We start from the raw sequence: 20,519 nt of genomic DNA, 5'->3' as shown, positions 1-20,519 counted from the left end.
TACAACCTTTGGATTAATCAAACCCCACCCTCCCTTTCCCGGTTTCGATCCCCAAACCAATGTCCATCAGTCCATATGCTATCAGCCTGGCGATCTCACATCAGAGGCTTTTAAGTCTCTCTCAGTTCCTCTTTGCCGGTTCTTTGGATAGTCCTTCATATTAAGGCCCGAGTCTCGAAGGAGCACAGTCCCAAAAAAGTCCATATTTCTTCCGGCTGGGCCTCCTTGTTTGGAAAGATTCATGAATTTAAATGTCCCAAACGCTCGAACATCCATCTTAATCAAATTTGTAATCCACAAGTCTTCAGGTCTCCATCTAGATGAGTCTCTCCATTCTTGCTTCTCCAATTCAAGCCAAATCTTCATCATCCAGTTCTTATTTTCCTTTGTGACCTTCCTGCCAGGCCTCTGGCCTTCCTTAGCCTTCTGCAACATTATAACTCCTCCTTCCTTTCCCTCCAGATCCTCATATTTCGCTTCCACTTGTTCCACTTTCTCAGATTTGTCAAATTTCCCCCCCTGCTCAGCTGCAGTCTTTTATTTCCGCTACAGGGGCTTTTGGTTCATAAACAAAGACTTGAATCAAGTCCCTTCCATTTCCAGTAAAGTTGTTTACTGTTTCATTCAGTCCCATGACCCCTGTAGCCAAAATATTACTTTGTTCTTGAAGCTTTCCCAAGAGATAAAAAGTCTTGTTCAACTCAGTGAGTATTTTTCCACTTCCAGCCATTCTTGCAGTGTCCCAAAACCCCCTCTAGAGGGATTGTGGATATTTACTATCCTTCTAATTCCAGTCCCCAAAACAAAATAGCTTATTTTTCGACAATTTATAACCAAAATGTAACAAATCCAACTGGCAAAGGCAGCAAAAACAATGTTACTTTGTATTCCTTAACTTTGACAGCTAATTTTGACAGCTGTCAAAGTCTTCTGTATCTTTCCAACAGGCTCTCTCGCTGATCACTCCCGGGTCCCGGGGGGTTGCGCAGCTCTCAAAATCCACTCTTATCCTCCAGCAAAATTACTTATACTGTCCAATCGTGAAATTAATAACTTTGTTCAATCACAATAAAGAATGTTCTCTCGACCTTAGTTATTTAGTCCTTGCTTTAAGTTGTCTACAAGACGGGGAGACGGACTTCCTTTTTGTATCTTCCCCGGTCGTGCCAAATTCCAAAAAGACATTTTCTTTTTAAGTCCAATTTCTATATTACTCACGGGTTGTTGCTTTTTAGTCCGAATGTTCTCAGGAAAAAGTCAGCGCTCTCCGTCCATGGCATGCGGCTTCACTCAGCGGGGGAAGCAGAGGACTCTCAGCACCGTGCCGCTCCCGTCCCCCGTTCCGAAGCCTTTAAAAAGGCTCCTTCGCAGGTTGGGGGGGGGCGCAAATGGTGCCCACCGAGTCACCAAGTCCACAGGCTTCCACACCTGTGGTTTCTAAGGGTCCCCGCGTCGCCGGCGCGGTAGAACCCGATCCCTGCAGAGCCGATTCCCTCCGGAGCTCGGAGGGAATCCGCCATTAGACATTGGCGCTAACCCGGAAGTCCAATCCATTCCAATATCTATTCACATTTTCATTGGGTATTTTCTATTCCACATCAACTGATTTATTTTGCACAAGTTTACATTCCATTCTGATGTCTACTGATATGATAATATATGTAATTTATTTAAAAAAAATTTTTTACATAGCACCCAATACACATGCATTATCTTAGCCACCAACAGATATTTGCTTATCCATTATGTTCCCTGTGTAGTAGCTGCACTCAGGTATGACATGGTAACCTTTCTCGTTGTTCCTAGGATCTCATCCAAAACAATACCTGTTTACCTGAAGGATTCAATCACCACCTGGGAGGTGCTGGCTGTGAGCATTTCAGACACAAAAGGTGAAGAAGAGCAGGTGGGAGACAGGGGCTGGGGAGATGATACCAGGCCACACTCTGCCTTGACAAAAATCTAGGATGGGCAATGTTCAAGTTCTTTTGATTTTTCAACCTGCTTCCTTCCCTGTTGGCTCACCTTGCAGGGATCTGCGTGGCTGACCCTTACGAGATAACTGTCAGGAAGAACTTCTTCATCGACCTACGGCTACCCTATTCAGTAGTGAGGAATGAACAGGTGGAGATCCGAGCTGTTCTCTACAACTATAGGAGGCGGGATCTCAGAGTAAGTGTAAGCTTTTGGCAGAAGCATTTGATGTTGATGATTTCATGCTTAATTGGTTTTACGCAAATTGTGCGTTGCCTGTTTATTTTTACACTGTAACTTGCTCTGGCATTGTTTGTTATGTGTGCACACTTCAGTCCAGCTGCAGGGAAATTGCATTGCAAATCCACACTGTAAGGAGTACTGTAAGTATTTGCAGGGGCCAGGCCCTGAGCGCAGTGGGAAGTTGCAGGACTCCTTGCTGTGCTTGTCTTGGGGGAGTCGGGTGCGGCCTGGCAGGTGTGGCCAGATCAGGAGATGTGTAGCATCTGGAGGCAGGCCTAAAAGGAGTATATAAGGACAGCATTTTCCCCTGGTTCATTGCCACAGCAATGTGGTTCATACTCTGCTGTTACCAGTTCCTGCTTTGGCTCTTGATCTTGCTCCAGCACTCCTGTCCTTGTTCCAATTCCTGATCCTATTTCTGTTTCTGTGTTCCAGCCTTATCGACTTTCCATTCTCCATTGAACTGCTATCATGATCTCTTTCAGCTTCTGCCTTCTGGAAGAAGGTACAGGGTTATAAAGACTAGGACTAGCCGCCTGAGAAACAGTTTCTATTCAAATGCGATTTTGGTTTTAAATGCAGTGTAAGGTAGTCTCTATCAGGGTATATTGTATTTAATTATGGGGTATCAGAATTTTTAGGGGGCTAACCAGGCTGGGATAGCTGGCATAGCAGGCTTGTTGGTTTCTGAATGTCTGATGTAGATTTTCAATTTCGTTGTTCTGTATGGGAGAATGACAATAAAGATTGTTGTATGGTATCATTGTTACCACCCGCACCCTGGTCCCGGCGGGTCAGGCCTGGACTCCTGCCGCCTACGACCCAGACTTTGGCGCACAGTTGCAATGAGGCATTGCTCCTAAACCTGCTGAGCCAGTGATTATGGCCTTCAGTGGGTTTAGCAGCAGTGTCTCATTGCAAGCGTGGATTTGCATTGCAATGAGGCATTGCTGCTGGAACGAAGTGCACACACATCTGTGCAAAAGAACTGAGCACTCTTTGGGTTCAGGAAACATGTTATAAATATAAAGAAAGTGTGGATAGCCCGTGTCCCCATGTGTTACTTGTGTCCATCTAATTTCACACAGCTGTCAGCTTACTTTCATTTGGGTTATGAGGAGGGGGGAAGTGGCTGGCAGAGAAAGAAAGAAAGAAAACGGGATGACAGAAGAGAAAGCAGAAAAGGGAACAGTGGAGAGAGAGAGAAAAGGGGCAACCCCCCCACTTTGCTTTGGCAGAGCTTATTGTTGGCTTTGGCCTTGCACATCCTTGACATGCAGCTACCAAAGAGCCATCAGCAGGGGATGTGGGGTACGCAGCCAAAATCACAAATGCATGTTTTGCTAGTCATGCAAAGGACAAGCACACAGAGAGTTCTTGAGCTTCCTCCTGTGTGTGGTCACTTCCTTTGCTTCCTCTGGTCAGGAATTCTGCAGCAAAGGAGACAATCCTTTGTATTTCCTTCTGCCTTTTATGAGATGCTCTTTCCACCATGCTTCCAAGCTGACCAGACGTCCATGGCTAAAGCTCCTGCTTTTATTTTACTATAACAAGTATTTTTTTGGCACATTACTTTACTGTATGTGCTGCCTGCATTGAAATGTAAGTAAACCCTGCTTTCCTTTGACGTTGCCAAAAAAATGTGTGGTTCATTCTCTGCAATGGAGGTGAAGCAATTGAGGCACACCTGGAAGAAGCGGACCATTTGGATCCCTTCCAGTCGGGATTCAGGCCTCATCATGGGACTGAAACTGCCTTGGTCGCACTGGTTGATGATCTCCGGCGGGCTAGGGACAAAGGTGAGAGCTGTTTCCTAGTTCTGCTGGATCTCTCAGCGGCGTTTGATACCATCGACCATGACATCCTTCTGGACCGTCTTGAGGGGCTGGGAGCTGGGGGCACTGTCATACAGTGGTTCCGCTCCTTCCTCCTGGGCCGTGTTCAGAAAGTGGTGGTGGGGGATGAGTGTTCAGACCCCTGGCCGCTCACTTGTGGGGTGCCTCAGGGTTCTGTCCTCTCCCCATGCTTTTCAACATCTACATGCAGCCGCTGGGAGGGATCATCAGGAGGTTTGGGCTGGGTGTTCATCAGTATGCAGATGATACCCAGCTCTACCTCTCTTTTAAATCAGAACCAGTGAAGGCGGTAAAGGTCCTGTGTGAGTGTCTGGAAGCGGTTGGAGGATGGATGGCGGCTAACAGATTGAGGCTGAATCCTGACAAGACAGAAGTACTGTTTTTGGGGGACAAGAGGCGGGCAGGTGTGGAGGATTCCCTGGTCCTGAATGGGGTAACTGTGCCCCTGAAGGACCAGGTGCGCAGCCTGGGAGTCATTTTGGACTCACAGCTGTCCATGGAGGCACAGGTCAAATCTGTATCCAGGGCAGCTGTTTACCAGCTCCATCTGGTACGTAGGCTGAGACCCTATCTGCCTGCGGTCTGTCTCGCCAGAGTGGTACATGCTCTGGTTATCTCCCGCTTGGACTACTGTAATGCGCTCTACGTGGGGCTACCTTTGAAGGTGACCCGGAAACTACAACTAATCCAGAATGCGGCAGCTAGACTGGTGACTGGGAGCGGCCGCCGAGACCATATAACACCGGTCTTGAAAGACCTACATTGGCTCCCAGTACGTTTCCGAGCACAATTCACAGTGTTGGTGCTGACCTTTAAAGCCCTAAATGGCCTCGGTCCAGTATATCTGAAGGAGCGTCTCCTCCCCCATCATTCTGCCCGGACACTGAGGTCCAGCTCCGAGGGCCTTCTGGCGGTTCCCTCACTGCGAGAGGCCAAGTTGCAGGGAACCAGGCAGAGGGCCTTCTCGGTGGTGGCGCCCGCCCTGTGGAATGCCCTCCCATCGGATGTCAAGGCGATGGACAACTACCTGACATTCAGAAGACATCTGAAGGCAGCCCTGTTCAGGGAAGTTTTTAATATGTGACATTTTAGTGTACTTTTCATCTTTGTTGGAAGCCGCCCAGAGTGGCTGGGGAAACCCAGCCAGATGGGCGGGGTACAAATAATAAATTATTATTATTATTATTATTATTATGAAGAAGCGGATGTCAATAGACTGCAAACAGAAGGGATAAAAAGGTGTAATTGCCTATTAATAAAAGGTAAAGGACCCCTGACAGTTAAGTTGTCACGAACGACTCTGGGGTTGTGGCGCTCATCTCGCTTTACTGGCCGAGGGAGCCGACATTTGTCTGCAGACAGTTTTTCTGGGTCATGTGGCCAGCATGACTAAGCCGCTTCTGGCGAACCAAAGCAGCACACGGAAACGCTGTTTACCTTCCTGCCAGAGTGGTACCTATTTATCTACTTGCACTTTGATGTGGTTTCGAAGTGCTAGGTTGGCAGGAGCTGGGACCGAGCAATGGGAGCTCATCCCATCGCTGGGATTCGAACCACCGACCTTCTGATCTGCAAGCCTTAGGCTCTGTGGTTTAGACCACATAACCCCCATGTCCCCAATTGCCTCTTACCAAAGTTTTAATAACTTATAAGTGTTTTACTCTGCTAAGAAGGCTTCACAACCAAATTACTTTTGTATTTCTCCCCCACACTTGGGATAGGATGTTTAGATCTAAATCTACAGGTTTAATCCTCGCTCCATCTCCCACAAGGGAAAGGTCCCTCACTCACTCCTGGTGTGAAGGATCTGGCAGCTGGAGCCTTCGGGTGCCTCCTAGTTGGAAGCTAAAGCATGACCCTGCTTCATGAAGGAGACGTTCCCACTGGATGGTCCTTTGATCAGGGAGTTGGCAAACAAAATAGCAGGAGGGGAAGTCTTGGGGAAAGCGGAGCTTAAACACGCCTCTGCAATCGGCCTGGAACAGAAAAGCATGTATCCGAGACAGGGGATAAGAAAATAAAATTATTCCAGCTTCCATAGCAGAGTTACACGTACACCAGCCATTCAGAGGGAGAATCTTCTCTGAACAGACTTATCTGGATTGTGCTCAAACTTGAGCTCAAACAGCTAGCCAAAGCGAGGGACCTCTGCTGCTGGAGAGGAGTTTGTCAAATGCCCTGTTCCAGCTGCTTTCTGTATACGAGAGGAAGCAGCCCAATCAAGATTTTGGAGATGGCTGTGTGCTGGTAAATTACCCGTTGTTCTCTACTGGCATAGATGTAGCCTTTGAAGAATGGGTAGGCAAACTAAGGCCCAGGGGCTGGATCCGGCCCAATCACCTTCTAAATCTGGCCCCCGGACGGTCCGGGAATAAGCGTGTTTTCACATGAGTAGAATGCGTGTTTTTATTTAAAATTCATCTCTGGGTTATTTGTGGGGCACAGGAATTTGTTCATTCCCCCCCCCCAAAAAATATAGTCTGGCCCCCCACAAGGTCTGAGGGGCAGTGGACCGGCCCCCTGCTGAAAAAGTTTGCTGACCCCTGGTTTGAAGGGTAGCAGAGGCTGTTTGCAAGGACCTTTCCTGTCATTAAAGCACACATACTGTCCCCCCACCCAATCACAGGCTGAATGATCCCCACCCCCTCATTATAACGAATCACTTCATTCTCTCTTTTCTCCTCAGGTGCGGGTGGAGCTGATACACAACCCAGCCTTCTGCAGCGCCTCCACTGCCAAGGAAAAATACCAACAGATGCTCACTATTAAAGGCCAGTCCTCCAGGGCGGTGCCATTTGTGGTCATTCCACTAAAGCTGGGACAACATGACATTGAGGTCAAAGCTGCTGCCTTGGGAGGCGCTGCGGACGGCGTGAAGAAGAAGCTGAAGGTTGTGGTACGTGACAAGTTGTTGCAGAGGAAGGGCCACAAGGAGGTTAAAGGGTCTGGAAAGCAAGCCTTATTTGTGTGGAATGGTTCTGGGAGTTGGGTCTGTTTAGCCTGGAAAATAGGAAACCGAGAGGAGATATGATAGCCAACTTCAAATATCTCAAGGGCTGTCACACGGAGGATGGAGGAAGCTCGTTTTCTGCTGCTCTGGCCGGTAGGACCAATGGCTTCAAGTTACACTCAAGGGGGTTTGCTCTCTAGAACTGAGGGCACCTAGAGTCACTCCTCCTTGAGAGAAGGAGTGAGGAAATGAGATAGATTCCTTCTAAGCTAGGCACCATGTTCCCACAATCCATGGCTTCTATTTCTCTCATGGCCGGTTGCAGCTAGGGGTAGAGTAGGCATGGAAGAGTTTCAGTTTAACTGGGCATTTAGTTTGGAGACTGAGGAGGTTTTTACTCACTCTTAGCCTTTGGGAAGGGGTGGTGTAATAATAGTAATAATAATAATAATAATAATAATAATAATAATAATAATAATAATTTATTTGTACCCCGCCACTCTGGGCGGCTTCCAACAAAGATTAAAAATACATTAAAATGTCACACATTAAAAACTTCCCTGAACAGGACTGTCTTCAGATGTCTTCTAAATGTCAGGTAGTTGTTTATCTCTTTGACATCTGATGGGAGGGCGTTCCACAGGGCGGGCGCCACTACCGAGAAGGCCCTCTGCCTGGTTCCCTGTAGCTTTGCTTCTCGCAATGAGGGAACCGCCAGAAGGCCCTCGGCGCTGGACCTCAGTGTCCGGGCAGAACAATCGTGGTGGAGACGCTCCTTCAGCTATACTGGGCCGAGGCCGAGGTATAGAAAATGAGTTGTAAATAAACAGGAGCAATCTTGGAGAGAGAGATAGAAAGAGTGCATTGCAGGGTGTGCCATTTGTATTTCCTAAATTTAGATTACTCCCGTAGAGGAGGATGCTTTTCACAAGTACCACAGGGTCTGAAAAGAGCTCTCCCCCTTCTCCTGATGGGCTCTGTCAGCCAGGGGCAAAGCAAGGAGAACCGGCACCCAGTGCCGGGTATTGGGGGCGGGGCAAACCACCCGGTGCTGCATGCATGTGCGCCTTAAGTAGGGTGCATGCATGTGCCATATGTAGCACTGTTGTGCATGCACCGCCAGGCAGTTTGCCGACGGTGCCGCTTGAGTGCCATGGGAACGGCGGCGGAGGGTGCATCTGTGAGCGGAGGATCCTCCACATGCGACTGCGGCGGAGCGATGGGAGGAGGAAGAGCCCCCCACAGGGTGCCTTCTTGTCACCCCCCTCAGAGATGGCACCCAGGGTGGACTGCCCCCCTGCCCCCTTCCTCTGCCACTGCTGTCAGCTTGCTAGGACACAGGTGGGCTTCCTAGGGCATCAGGGCTGACCTAAGAGTTGACGGAATGGAATCTGTGACTATCCAGCTGTGGTGGCAAAGCACCATTAAGGACAGGTTGGTTTTGCCTATGGATGAGGGACTATGGACCCCAACCCAGGATTGCTACAGTGCCTTAGCTACTGGGGATTTATGGGGCTGACCTGAACCTATTCCTGTGTTATATTCAGGCACAAACATGTAGCTGAGTCATATTGCAACAGAAGCTAGATCCGATCATAGCTGTCAACCTTCCCTTTTTTTGCGGGAAATTCCCTTATTCCAGCACCGTTTCCCGCTGCTTCTCGCTGCTATCCTGAATTGTTAGATATCCCATAGACTGTCTCCGGGACAGGCGAGGCTGCTAATCCCTTATTTTCAAATCTGAAAATTGACAGCTATGGATCTGATGCATATGTTTGCCCTGTCCTGCTGCCTTTTTGAATTGCTCTTTGCTGCTATGTTAAGTAATATTTGCAGTAAGACTCGTTCTGTTCTTTCTTCTTGCCCCAGCCTGAAGGGATACAGAGAAAACTTGTGACTGTCATTGAGCTGGATCCTGCTACGCAAGGGAACAGCGGTAACACTCATTCTTCAGCTTCCCTTTTCCTTCTCTTTCTTCACCCTTGGAAAACCACCTCTCTGTTGCCCAGCTCTTTCATTTGCTTTCAAGGGAAAACGGGTATCATTTTGTCTAGAAGATTTCAGACGGGAGTTCATTTCTCTTGTGGAGATTGTTCTGAGCACAGAGGAAGGCATCTCTATGTAAGGGGAGGAGCTCGCTGGCAGATTAATAGGTACCACTGTGATGGAAGGTAATAGTACATACACTATCCCACCTCCTGCCAATCTCTAAAGAAGGTTAAAAACACAAAAAGTAAGATGAGCACTTATGCAAAATCACACATGTGGTGTGTCTGTACATCAGGCAGCGCTCCTGGCTAGACCTCGGAGGGCTGACTCACTTACTGATCCAGCATTCAGTTTGGTGGCGAGTGTGTTTGTAGCACCAGCTGTGAAGTGGTGGTACAAACATGGTAGAGCAGATGTGGGTGGCGCTGTGGTCTAAACCACGGAGCCTCTTGGGCTTGCTGATCAGAAGGTTGGCGGTTCAAATCCCCATAATGAGGGGTCTCATTGCTCTGTCCCAGATCCTGCCAAACTAGCAGTTCGAAAGCATCCCAGTGCGAGTAGATAAACAGGCACCACTCCGGCGGGAAGGTAAATGGTGTTTTCGTGTGCTCTGACTTCCTTCACGGTGTCCCATTGTGCCAGAAGCGGTTTAGTCCTGCTGGCCACATGACCTGGAAAGCTGTCTGTGGACTTGAAAGTATGATGAGCGCCGCAACCCCACAGTCGCCTTTGACTGGATTTAACTGTCCAGGGCATATTTTGTACGCAGAACGTTCCAGGAACTGTCCATAGAGTTCCCAGTTAAAAGGATCAGGTAGCAGGTGATAGGGAAAGACTTGTGCCAGAGAAGGTGGCAACATTGGGCTGGATGGACAGATAGTTTGACTAAATCCATTGCCCTTCTATACCCATGTTCCCTCTTAGCTTGATAATGCCCTGACAGGGCTTTGTTGTACACGTATAGTAGGTACACAGAATATAATATATGAACACCCTCCTAGTTTTCTATGAAGTTCCTGCGTAGAACTTCTGGTTTAACGCCACTTTTAGAAATGGATGTGGAAAAGCAAAACTAAAACAGTTTCTGAAACACTCATGTTTCTGCCTCCTTGTAATTTTCCTCTTTTTCCTCCCTTTTTTCAGATGGAGTCCAGGAACATCAGGTCAAAGCTAGGAATTTAGAAGATATCATTCCTGGTACAGACCCTGAGACCAAAATTACTGTTCAAGGTAAGCACTAGTTACAGTAGTGGCCAAAATTGTGGAAACCTTTTGGGAAAAGTGTATTTCTGAGGTTTGATGGCTCATAACACCACTTTCTTTTGGAGGAATACCCTAAAATTATATATCAATGGAAAGATAATTTAATGAAGAATGTAATGCAACAAAGTGTGTTCAGTTATCTGTATTCTATCAAAGATTATAGCCAAGTAACCAGAAAGAGGAAGCACAACTTGCTTAGGTTGATCTGCAGTAGTTTCCCTTCATTTAAACCTCAGAAATACACTTTTTGACCATTAGCGTGCTTCGACATGCAGAAGTCTAGGCTTGCAGAACTGAAAATAATTAAAACCCCACCCTGACTTGCCCCCTGCAGCAACCCACCAGCCCCAGGAATATGCTCCCGGGCCAAGCCCTCTGAGAATTTCTGAAGTGATAGACCATATAGCAGGCAGAGCCTCCTCTGCTGATCTCAGTGAATGTGGCAGGTGGAAAAAAAGCTTTAAGGCTTTCAAGGGAATAAACCTTGAATTAGGCTTGGAAGCTAATTATACCAGCACTTGATGCAAAGCGGACAAGGCCGGCACAAAAGAAAACTAGCTGGAAGAAGGAGGCAAGTCTGAAAAGAGCTGTCTGTACTTACGGGTGGGTTTTATTAGGTAGGTGAGGGAATATAATTAACAATATTTTATTCCTCTACAGACCCGTGTGTGTGTGTGTGTGTGTTAGCAGACAGAAAGGATCAGCTTACCACTTGTATTTAAGAGCACGAGGCTGAGCAGAGGTTAAATCCCATCTCCTGTGGTTTAATTGAAAGCATAGGAATTAGCCGCTGGGCTAATCACCCACTATGTTTCCCCAAATGTCAAAGAAACAGGCTACAGACTGAAATGTAAGTTTAAAGCTTACAGTTTACTCACAGTCCAGCATTCGTCCTTAGAAACAGCCACAGTAAAAATAAATGCAGGTAAAATACTTGTGTTTACAGCAATAACAGCTTCAGGTATGGGCCTAATGCTGGAGCAAGTGGGAAGACGTCTGTCTCCGTTGCTGATTGAATAGAGAGAGGGGAGCAGGAAATACTTCATTGTTTTTTCTTTCCTTCCAGGAGAGGAGGGGGAAATGATATCACACAGAGCCTTCTCTACTACTTGCCTTTCTATGGTCCGAGTCTGCCTATCAGCAACGGAGCTCTGTGGTCATAACCCATTCACATGCTAACTAGCAAGAAAATGCATGGTTAGATTTGACTGCTTATCTCCCACACTTACAATCCAGCAAGGCTAAGATTGCAACCCACACAAGTGTTGGTTTCTGTTTGTTGCCACTGTGAAGTCCTTGGAGTCACAAGACTCTGTTTACATTCCAAAGATTCCATACTGTTGGAAGTCTCACGGGAGACAGGAGACGGATGTGACGTTACTGGTTTCCTGTTTCTTTGTTTTTCCAGTTGCTCTCTGCTCTTACAGAGGGAGGATGTATTTTCTTTTCTGTCTGCGTAGTTAGCAATAAAACCTAGCAATGTAGCTCAAACTTCTCGTCACCTCTGCTGCTTTGAAACTCTGCATAATGGGGAACGTGCTTGGAGTCTCATCAAAGGCTCAGGTCGTTAATCATGTCAGAGGGCGATTCCGGAGGAGTTGCTCAGTCGGACGCAGGTTCCGACAACAAGTCCCTACTGCATGCTTGGGCTCACATGTCTGCTACCATTCTTTTTGTGGCCAGGAGACCCTGTGGCTCATATTGTTGAAGACTCAATTGATGGGACCAAACTGAACCACCTCATTGTAACGCCCTTTGGCTGTGGGGAGCAGAACATGATCACCGTGACACCATCGGTTATTGCCACCCACTACCTCGACACCACAGGGCAGTGGGAGAAGCTTGGGATGGATCGCCGCTCTGATGCAGTCAATCAGATCATGCAAGGTAAGACAATTGTGTGTCTCCAGAGCTGTTCCTCCTCCAGCTCGTGCATAGGTCTGTCCATGGTTTCTTGAGTTGTCCATCCATAGAAACATTGAGTTCAGGACCCTCCTAGATCAAGAGTCCCACAGAACTTGCAACAGGTTTCAGGCAGCCTCTCCCCATAAAAACCACCCCAGACCCTGTAATCATCATGTGAGGCCTTCCTTTGTGTGCCTCCTTCATGTGAGGTCCAGAGGGCAGCAACATGAGAAGAGGCCTTTTCTGCAGTGGCTCCCCATTTGTGGAATGTTCTCCCCAGGGAGGTTTGTCTGGCGCCTTAATTATACATCTTTAGGTGCCAGGCGAAAATGTTGCTCTTCAACCAGGCCTTGGGCTGATTAATATTCTAAAGCCTTTGAAATATGTTTGTGGGAGGGAAGGTTATTGTTTTGTTTCCGTTTTAACTATTTATTTTGTGCTTCAGATGAAGGGCTGAATCATCATCATCAGTGCTTTTTTCTAAAAAATTGTTTAGAGATACTCTCATTTTGACTCTCATTTTGACTCATTTTATAGTTCAAATTGGGAAGAATAAATACAGTAAATGGATAAAAGTACATGTTTTACCTCATATTGCACAGCTAACAGCTCACACTAACTTCCACATTGGCATGAGGTTGTGTGCACTAACATCTTCCCGATTCCTCTGCTAGATTCCAACTTCTAATTCACACATTAAATGCTTGCTTTCGTCTGAGACTCAGGAAACACTGTGACAGGAAATGAGGCCACCATCGGCGGTAGCAACAGAACTGACGACTCACTGTGATAGAGAAGAAACTATTTTTTTTAGTTTCTTCTCCCTTAGATTCACAAAATGTTTAGGGGTACGCGCCCCCCTGCATCCCCCCAGAAAAAAAGCACTGATAAAATTTTATTGAAGAATGGGTACCCACTGGTAATGGCCTCTGAGAAATTTCTAAGGGCTACTTGAGTTGCCTCCACACCCATTTATAAGGTTAGGAATTTCCATCTCCCTTTTTTCTCATCTGGAGAATCTTAAGATAACAAGAAGGAAACTGCCCATTTCTCAACTGCCTATGCCTCATAGTGGCGGTGCCTATTCTGCTCTGTGTTAAGATCTTGATGGGGCAAAGCAACCCTGTTCCTCAACTGGTGTTCTGCCGAAGCTACAAAGAGACCAGAAGGGAAAGCTGAAAGGGACACAAGGAAAAAGGCATATGCAAAGGAAGAGCAGATGAGGCAGTGCAGCAATTAAAGGGTTGTGGAGCAAAGTTTCTTTCTGCACAGGGCGAGTGCCAGTTGCCTGTCTAGATGCATTAGTCTAAGCCAGAGGTCGGCAACCTAAGGCCCGGGGGCCAAATACGGCCCGCGGGGGTCGTTTAACCGGCCCCCCGAGCTGCCCCCAAACCCTGCTGCTGGCGGGGCTTCCTATCAGCTGCAGGAAGCTCCTGCAACCAATAGGAAGCTACAGGCGCCTCCTCCGTGCTGGAAATAGCGTCTACGCATGCGCGCGCACATGCAGACGCCTCCTCTGCACCGGAATGGTTATGTACTGAAGTTCTCACCCTGGGCCAGCAGGGGGATACTGTAGATAGTTTTCACTCAGGTCCGCATATGCAAATAAGGAATTGAAAGCAACGTTCAGTGATTGGATAGTTACAGAAAGTTGTTACTATTGCTTTGCAGTTGAGCTCTATCTAAGTAGGTTGGCTGAACCCTTCAGTTCAGTTCTGTTCTGGCCTGTGAATAAACAAGAGCTGTCTGAAGGATCGCTGTGTTGTCTGATATGTCCACCCACAACTTAACAGGAATGCATGCGCGTGATCCAGCCTGCGGAGAGACCTCCGGGGGAGTGAAGCAGACCAGGCTGCTTAAGCCTTGCTGACCCCTAGTCTAAGCTGCTGAAGCAGCATTTCAGAGTTCTGTTTCTCTTCCTTCCTTTCTAGGTTATACCCAGCAGATGACGTACAAGAAAGAAGACCACTCCTATGCTGCCTTTAAAAACCTCAAAAGCAGCACTTGGTAAAGGCAGTACTCATATGGCAGTATATATCCCGGATGGGCTTTCCAGATGTTGATAATGGCCTGATGACATGGACAAGGGCCTTTCAGCAATGCGGCCGATAATGTCTCCTCAATTGTTGCCCCTCTTGGCTTATTAAAACTTCCTAATTGGATATGACCTGGTGGATCGAGGGAGCAGGCCCTCCCGATGTCCCTATTTTCCAGGGACAGTCCAGATTTACAGAAGGCATCCCAGTTTCTGATTTGATCCTGGAATGTCCCAATTTTCCTTAGGATGTCCCTATTTTCATTGGAGAAATGTTGGAGGGTATGGAGTTAAGTAACTATGCAACCTTGAGAAGACATCTAGGCAGGCCTGTATGGGATTTTTTTTTTTTTTAATGTTTAATGTCTTGTTATCTTTTAATGTATGTTGGCAGCTGCTCAGAGTTGCCAGGGCATCCCAGTCAGATGGGTGGGGCATTAACAACAACAACAACAAAAACAGCAACAAATCAATAATTATTAATAATAGAATAGGACGTCCCTATTTTCTTCGGAGAAATGTTGGAGGGAAAGTGACTGTAAAGGCTGTGATGAAAAAAGTGCAACAAAAAATGAAACTGATTATTTCTCCCCATTACAATCTGGATTCAGGCCTAGTTATGGATCTTTTACCAACGAATACACTACAGCCAGAAGAAGATATAACAGCACATTTGAGAACAGACAAAATCAGCTCAGTCCATAAAAAGCCTTGGGGGGGGGGGGGAAAGTAAGCTTTTACCTGATGCCAAAAAGATGTTCCACTGATGGGGAGCCACCACTGAGAAGGCCCTCTCTGTCATTAACCTCTGAGCCTCCCTTAGAAGAAGGGCCCAGAGAGAGAAGGGTCTCAGGTGAATTTCCAAGGGCTGAGTACACTGGGAGAAAGGAAACATATAGTGTGGCTGGAATTTAAGTGGGGTTATATGATATGTTGATGTAGAACCTGGCAACTGGCAAACAGCCATAATTTGCACTTAACTGAAGTTTCTGAACCATTTTCAGAGACAGCCCCCATGTAAAGCACATTGCAATGCTCCAATAGTTCAGCCACCATTTTAACATGTATGTGAAGCGGTTGGGAGATTAGGAAATCAGAATGCAGATCATACCCAGCTCTACTTCTCTGTAATATTTGAATCAGGAAAGGCCGTGTAAGTCTCGGACTGCTGCCTGGATAAAATGGTAGGTTGGATGAGGGCCAACAAACTGGCAATGAATCTTGGGAAGATGGAGGTGCTGCGGGTGGGTTGTTTGAGGGTCCAGATAACAGGTCCATTGCTGTATCCATCTCACAGTGGCTAGGTGTGCCTGTTATCAGCTTCAGGCTTGTAAGATAGATACAGCCATTTCTGGACTGGGATAACTTGATCGCTGTTGTCCATGTGCTGGTAACCTCCAGGTTGGATTACTGCAATGCACTCTATGTGGGGCTGCCCTTGAGGTTGGTCTGCAAACAAGTGCAAAATGTGGCAACTCAGAGGCCTGTTGGAGAGTATGCATTATGACTACAGAATATACAAAATTCAGTTGCTATATAAACGTTGCCCAAGGACTTTTGGAGTTTATACGTATTGATTGGGAAATAATAATAGTTTAATAATAAATTTTTATTTGTACCCCGCCCTCCCTGGCTAGAGCTGGGCTAACATCATAAAACTAGTTACAGATAGGTAGCCGTGTTGGTCTGCCATAGTCAAAACAAAACAAATTCCTTCCAGTAGCACCTTAAAGACCAACTAAGTCAGTTCTTGGTATGAGCTTTCGTGTGCATGCACACTTCTTCAGATACACGAATATCTGAAGAAGTGTGCACACTTCTTCAGATACACGTGTATCTGAAGAAGTGTGCATGCACACGAAAGCTCATACCAAGAACTGACTTAGTTGGTCTTTAAGGTGCTACTGGAAGGAATCATAAAACTAATACAGTATACAAAGAACATAAAAACAGGCAATCAATTAATTAAAATACGTCTTAAAATTAGTTCAGAGCAAATTAAAATCTGGACAGAGGGCAGTCCATGGGTAAAATTTAGAGTAGTTAATATTCTCCAGGGTCAGCTGTTACTACTGGTCTTATAAAGGACCTGCGAGTGAGCTAGGAGGCTTCTTTAATGCTTGTTCTTATACAGAAAGAAAAGAATCAGACTGAACCCCGACCAAAGGCCTGGTGGAACAGCTCCATCTTGCAGGCCCTGCAGAAAGATGTCAAATCCCGCAGGGCCCTGGTTTCTTGTAAGAGTGTGTTCCACCAGGCCGGGGCCACAGCCAAAAAGGCCCTGGCTCTGGTTAGGGCCAGTCTAATCTCCCTGGGACCCAGGATCTTCAGGGTGTTATTATTTGCAGACCTTAAGGTCCTCCGTGGGGGATTACTAGGAGAAGTGGTCCCGTACGTACGATGGTGTGCACAAGTTAGCTCTTCATGGGTAGATATTGTGAACATTCTCAATGAAGTCTGGGGAATGTGCACAATCGCTGGTTGTTAAGCACATATCCACTCAACTTGCATTCCCTTTAACATATGTATAACTTCAGTGCAGGACAGTGCTTCATGCATCTGATAAAGTACATTGTAATTCAAAAACTTGCCCCATAATTAATTTGTTAGCCTTTAAGGTGCCCAACATGTTACTCCTGTTTAATGGTGGAGCTGATGCATCGTATTGTCTGCAGGTTAACAGCTTATGTCATAAAAATCTTTGCCATGGCTTCAGGAATAGTATCTTCTATTAACAACGATATCCTCTGTGGAGGTGTGAAGTGGCTGATTCTGGAGAAGCAGAAACCAGATGGAATTTTCCATGAAGATGCCCCTATGATCCATGGAGAAATGCAGGTGTGCTTTCTTTCTTCTACTAATGGTGCTTGACTTGAATAGAATCATAAAACTGTAAAGCTGAAGGGGGATCCTAAGGGTCATTTAGCCCAACCCACAGCAATGCAGGAATATCAACTAAAGCATCCATCACAGCTGATCATCCAGCCTCTGCTTAAAAGCCTCCAGTGAAGGAGGAATGTCTTTATTAGCACGAAACTGAGGTTGCGATGGACAAAAGGCCATTATAATCACAACCATATGGAGCAGCCTCCGATAGCCTCTGTAGGGAGCTAAAACCTGATCTTTGTTGATCCACATTGCTTAGATCAGGCATGTCTAAAGTCTGTTTATGCAGCCCCTGTGGCAGTTTATTTCTTGGGGTCAAGCAAGCTCAACAAGTTCAACCCTTAAAAAAGCTCCACAGCTTCAATCCTAAAAAAATGGTCAACAGTTTTGGTCGGCCCTCACAAATGGTCACTTCATCAAATTTGGCCCTCTTTGAAAAAAGTTTGGGCACCCCTGGCTTAGATACATAATCTGTGTTTGCGCACAGAGAGATGGTGGTATGCTTTCTTTCTGCTGCTTGTCCTTTCTGACAATAAATCCATGTATTTTCTGGTTCCTAATTCAGAAGAATCAGTCAATAATAATAATAATAATAATAATAATAATAATAATAATAATAATAATTTTTAATTTATATCCCGCCCTTCCCAGCTGAACCCAGGCTCAGAGCGGCTAACAACAGTAAAAAAATAACAATAGACTGTATTGCAGGCAGGTGGTCCCTCAAGCCTTTTGTCCGATGACAGTTTCCTGCAGGCCAGGTTCTTTATGGAGGGGTTCACAAAGAGGACATGGTGGTGAGACATACCCCTACCTACCACTGTGGCTGCTGTGTTACTTTTCTGTAGTGCTGTCATTGTGCAAACCACAAAGGCAAATAGCTTCCCAGGGGATATGCAATCTGCAAAAGATGGGGGAAAGTGGAAGACATATATGTCTTTAAAATCCTTTGGGTTCTTAATTTTCTAAGCTTGTCAAATTTCTGGTATGTTCAGGCTTGCTTCCCCTGCCTCCACACCACCCCCAACTGCCTGTACTTCTGAGCTATATTTTTGGTGGGAGATCTGTTTGTGTGAACCAAACACATTCAGTTGTTCTTGCCCACCCCCCTCTGCTTTCTTCCAGGGAGGTTATAAGGGCGCTGAACCAGAAGTGTCATTAACAGCTTTCGTCCTGATTGCATTGCTGGAGTCCAAAGACATCTGCAAGGATCAAGTCAATGTAAGTACCTGTCCACCCCTCACAGTCCCTTTTGCCCATCCCTCTGAGTTTTGGCTGGCAGGGAGGTGAGAGAGGTTTTCATTGTTGCTGCTGTTTGTGTGTTATTTATATTTTTTATTTAATGGTGTTTTTTCTTTTAACTTTTGTAAGCAGCCTTGACTTTTTCCATTTCTTTGGTAGTAAGAATGGTAGGAAGATAAATTTGTAAATAAGGTTCTGGCAGGAGCGCTCTATCAGGATCTGATGCCTGCTTGTAGAAGTGACCGTTTGCTCCTGCTCTGCTCTGCTTGTATATTTATAAATAACACAGATTTTAGAAAGGCTCCCTGAATCTAATTTGCTTTCTCAACCAAAGGAGACTGGGCTCAGTAGTGCGGCCCCTGGTGCTTTATTCCATTACGTTTGCATGAAATACATAATGTCTGCAGTTGTTCTCCCAAACACTCCTACAGTGTATATTTTGTCCTTTTTACCCAGATTCTAGACAGCAGCATCACCAAAGCTTCTGAGTATTTATTAAGACAATATGGGAAGTTGCAAAGACCTTACACTGTGGCCCTCACAGCTTATGCTTTAGCCCTAGCAGGAAGGCTTAATGATGACAAGGTACTCATGGAAGCATCAAGAGGTACGTTTGCGGCAGCACACTCAATACAAGAAAAAACATGGTCAGGTTTTGAAGATGAGCTGCTCCTGTAAGGAGCAGCTTGGAAGACTTCTAGGAAGAAGGACAGTGGTAGCAGCCAGGCCAAAAGCAGCCTGCTAGCGGCTGCCCTGTGGGAACTGGGAATGCTTTCCAGAGTACCAAGGAAGTATATCCTGACTCCATGCACCCTTCCCTCTCCCTCCTGGCTGCCTTGTTCCTTCTGCTGTTGGGGAGAAATGGAAAGGTTGTGTCTGCAGAGCAGCAAGAGAAGGAAAGGACCCCATGGTGGTTGTGGGTGCCAAATGAAGCCAAATACAACAGTGGAGGGGAAAGGGACTTTTTGCATTTGCTTTACTTGTTGGAAGGGGATGCATGAGCCGACGAGGAGCAGAAGCAATGTTTGAGTCCCAGACTCTAAGTTTATGGAATCAGTGTGTGAAGCCTGAAAAGGAATGGCTGAAATGCTGTGTGGTTGTGGGTGGTTGTGCCTGTGTGGATGAGCCTCAGGGCTGTCTTTTAATGGTTGCTGGATTCTTCCTTTAAACAAGGGGGGTGGTCTAGATGACACTTGGGATCCCTTCCAATTCTACCATTCTATGACAAACAGATATTTTGTTTCCTGCACTGGTTTTCAAAATTCTGGGCTTCCATAGCTGTTGTAAATTTGTTCATAAACAAATGCTTCATCGCAGCAGCTTGGCCCAATGGCTGGGGGAGGGAGGATGCTTGCAGTGACTGGCAGTTTTTGATTTATAATGTATTATGCAGTACATTGATAATCTCTGAATGGAAACTGGTGGGAACTGTCTGGGTGCTTAAGACATTGAGCTCATCTGCCCATCAGGATCTGTTTAATGAGGATCTGTTTCATTGCTGGTATTTAGGTAAGAATCGTTGGGAAGAATATAAGGCTCACACCTACAACATCGAAGGCACATCGTATGCTCTGCTGGCCTTGCTGAAAATGAGGAAGTTTGATGCTGTTGGTCCCATAGTCAAATGGCTGACAAAGCAGAAGTTTTATGGCGGGACATATGGACAAACCCAGGTGATTGTTTCCTTTATTCCCCTTCTGCTCAAAAACTGAAGTGTAGCCTGCCTGCATTTGCACCTAGTTTTGAATGAAGTGATCAGCCTGTGTCTGGGCTACGCCACTTTAGACTGCTGGTGGGGTGACCTTCATACAAAACAATTCCCGACACTTTGAAAACTAATGTGTCCAGCTTCTACCATAGCCTTTAAGTTTGGCATGTTAATATCTTAAATGTGGGGAGGGGAGGGCTCCACTTATAGTCATGTACCCCCGTACCCACCCCAATCAGTAGACTCAGATGGTGCTACAGTTCAGACACTGCTTAATCACTTCAGGGAAAACTAGGTATGGCTGATGGCCAAATTGCATGTTCAACTGCAGCTACTTTCCATGTTTGTTTTTGCTGCTTCCTGCCAACCTAGTCATTGCTTTTGGCTCCATCGGAAGGTCGGCAGTTCGAATCCCCGCGACGGGGTGAGCTCCTGTTGCTCGGTCCCTGCTTCTGCCAACCTAGCATT

General features: G+C 46.3%; 1 protein-coding gene across 1 annotated transcript in view; it reads left to right on the top strand.

Annotated features, from left to right (window-relative positions):
- LOC309332512 (A.superbus venom factor 1-like) overlaps positions 1-20,519 on the top strand; it is a 64,731-nt gene that overhangs the window by 30,773 nt on the left and 13,439 nt on the right. The window contains exons 19-29 of the mRNA XM_081845745.1: positions 1,807-1,892; positions 2,033-2,172; positions 6,760-6,969; positions 8,893-8,959; positions 10,156-10,242; positions 11,959-12,162; positions 14,112-14,187; positions 16,891-17,053; positions 18,227-18,322; positions 18,800-18,950; positions 19,853-20,016. Of these exons, the coding sequence (XP_081701871.1) occupies positions 1,807-1,892; positions 2,033-2,172; positions 6,760-6,969; positions 8,893-8,959; positions 10,156-10,242; positions 11,959-12,162; positions 14,112-14,187; positions 16,891-17,053; positions 18,227-18,322; positions 18,800-18,950; positions 19,853-20,016 (1,444 nt within the window). The remainder of the gene's footprint in view (positions 1-1,806; positions 1,893-2,032; positions 2,173-6,759; positions 6,970-8,892; positions 8,960-10,155; positions 10,243-11,958; positions 12,163-14,111; positions 14,188-16,890; positions 17,054-18,226; positions 18,323-18,799; positions 18,951-19,852; positions 20,017-20,519) is intronic.

This window comes from Podarcis erhardii, assembly GCF_964252035.2.
Source record: "Podarcis erhardii genome assembly, chromosome: 17".
NCBI classification, from domain to species: Eukaryota; Metazoa; Chordata; class Lepidosauria; order Squamata; family Lacertidae; genus Podarcis; species Podarcis erhardii.
The sequence above is the reverse complement of the archived record's forward strand: the minus strand, read 5'-3'. Positions and strand labels throughout refer to the sequence as shown.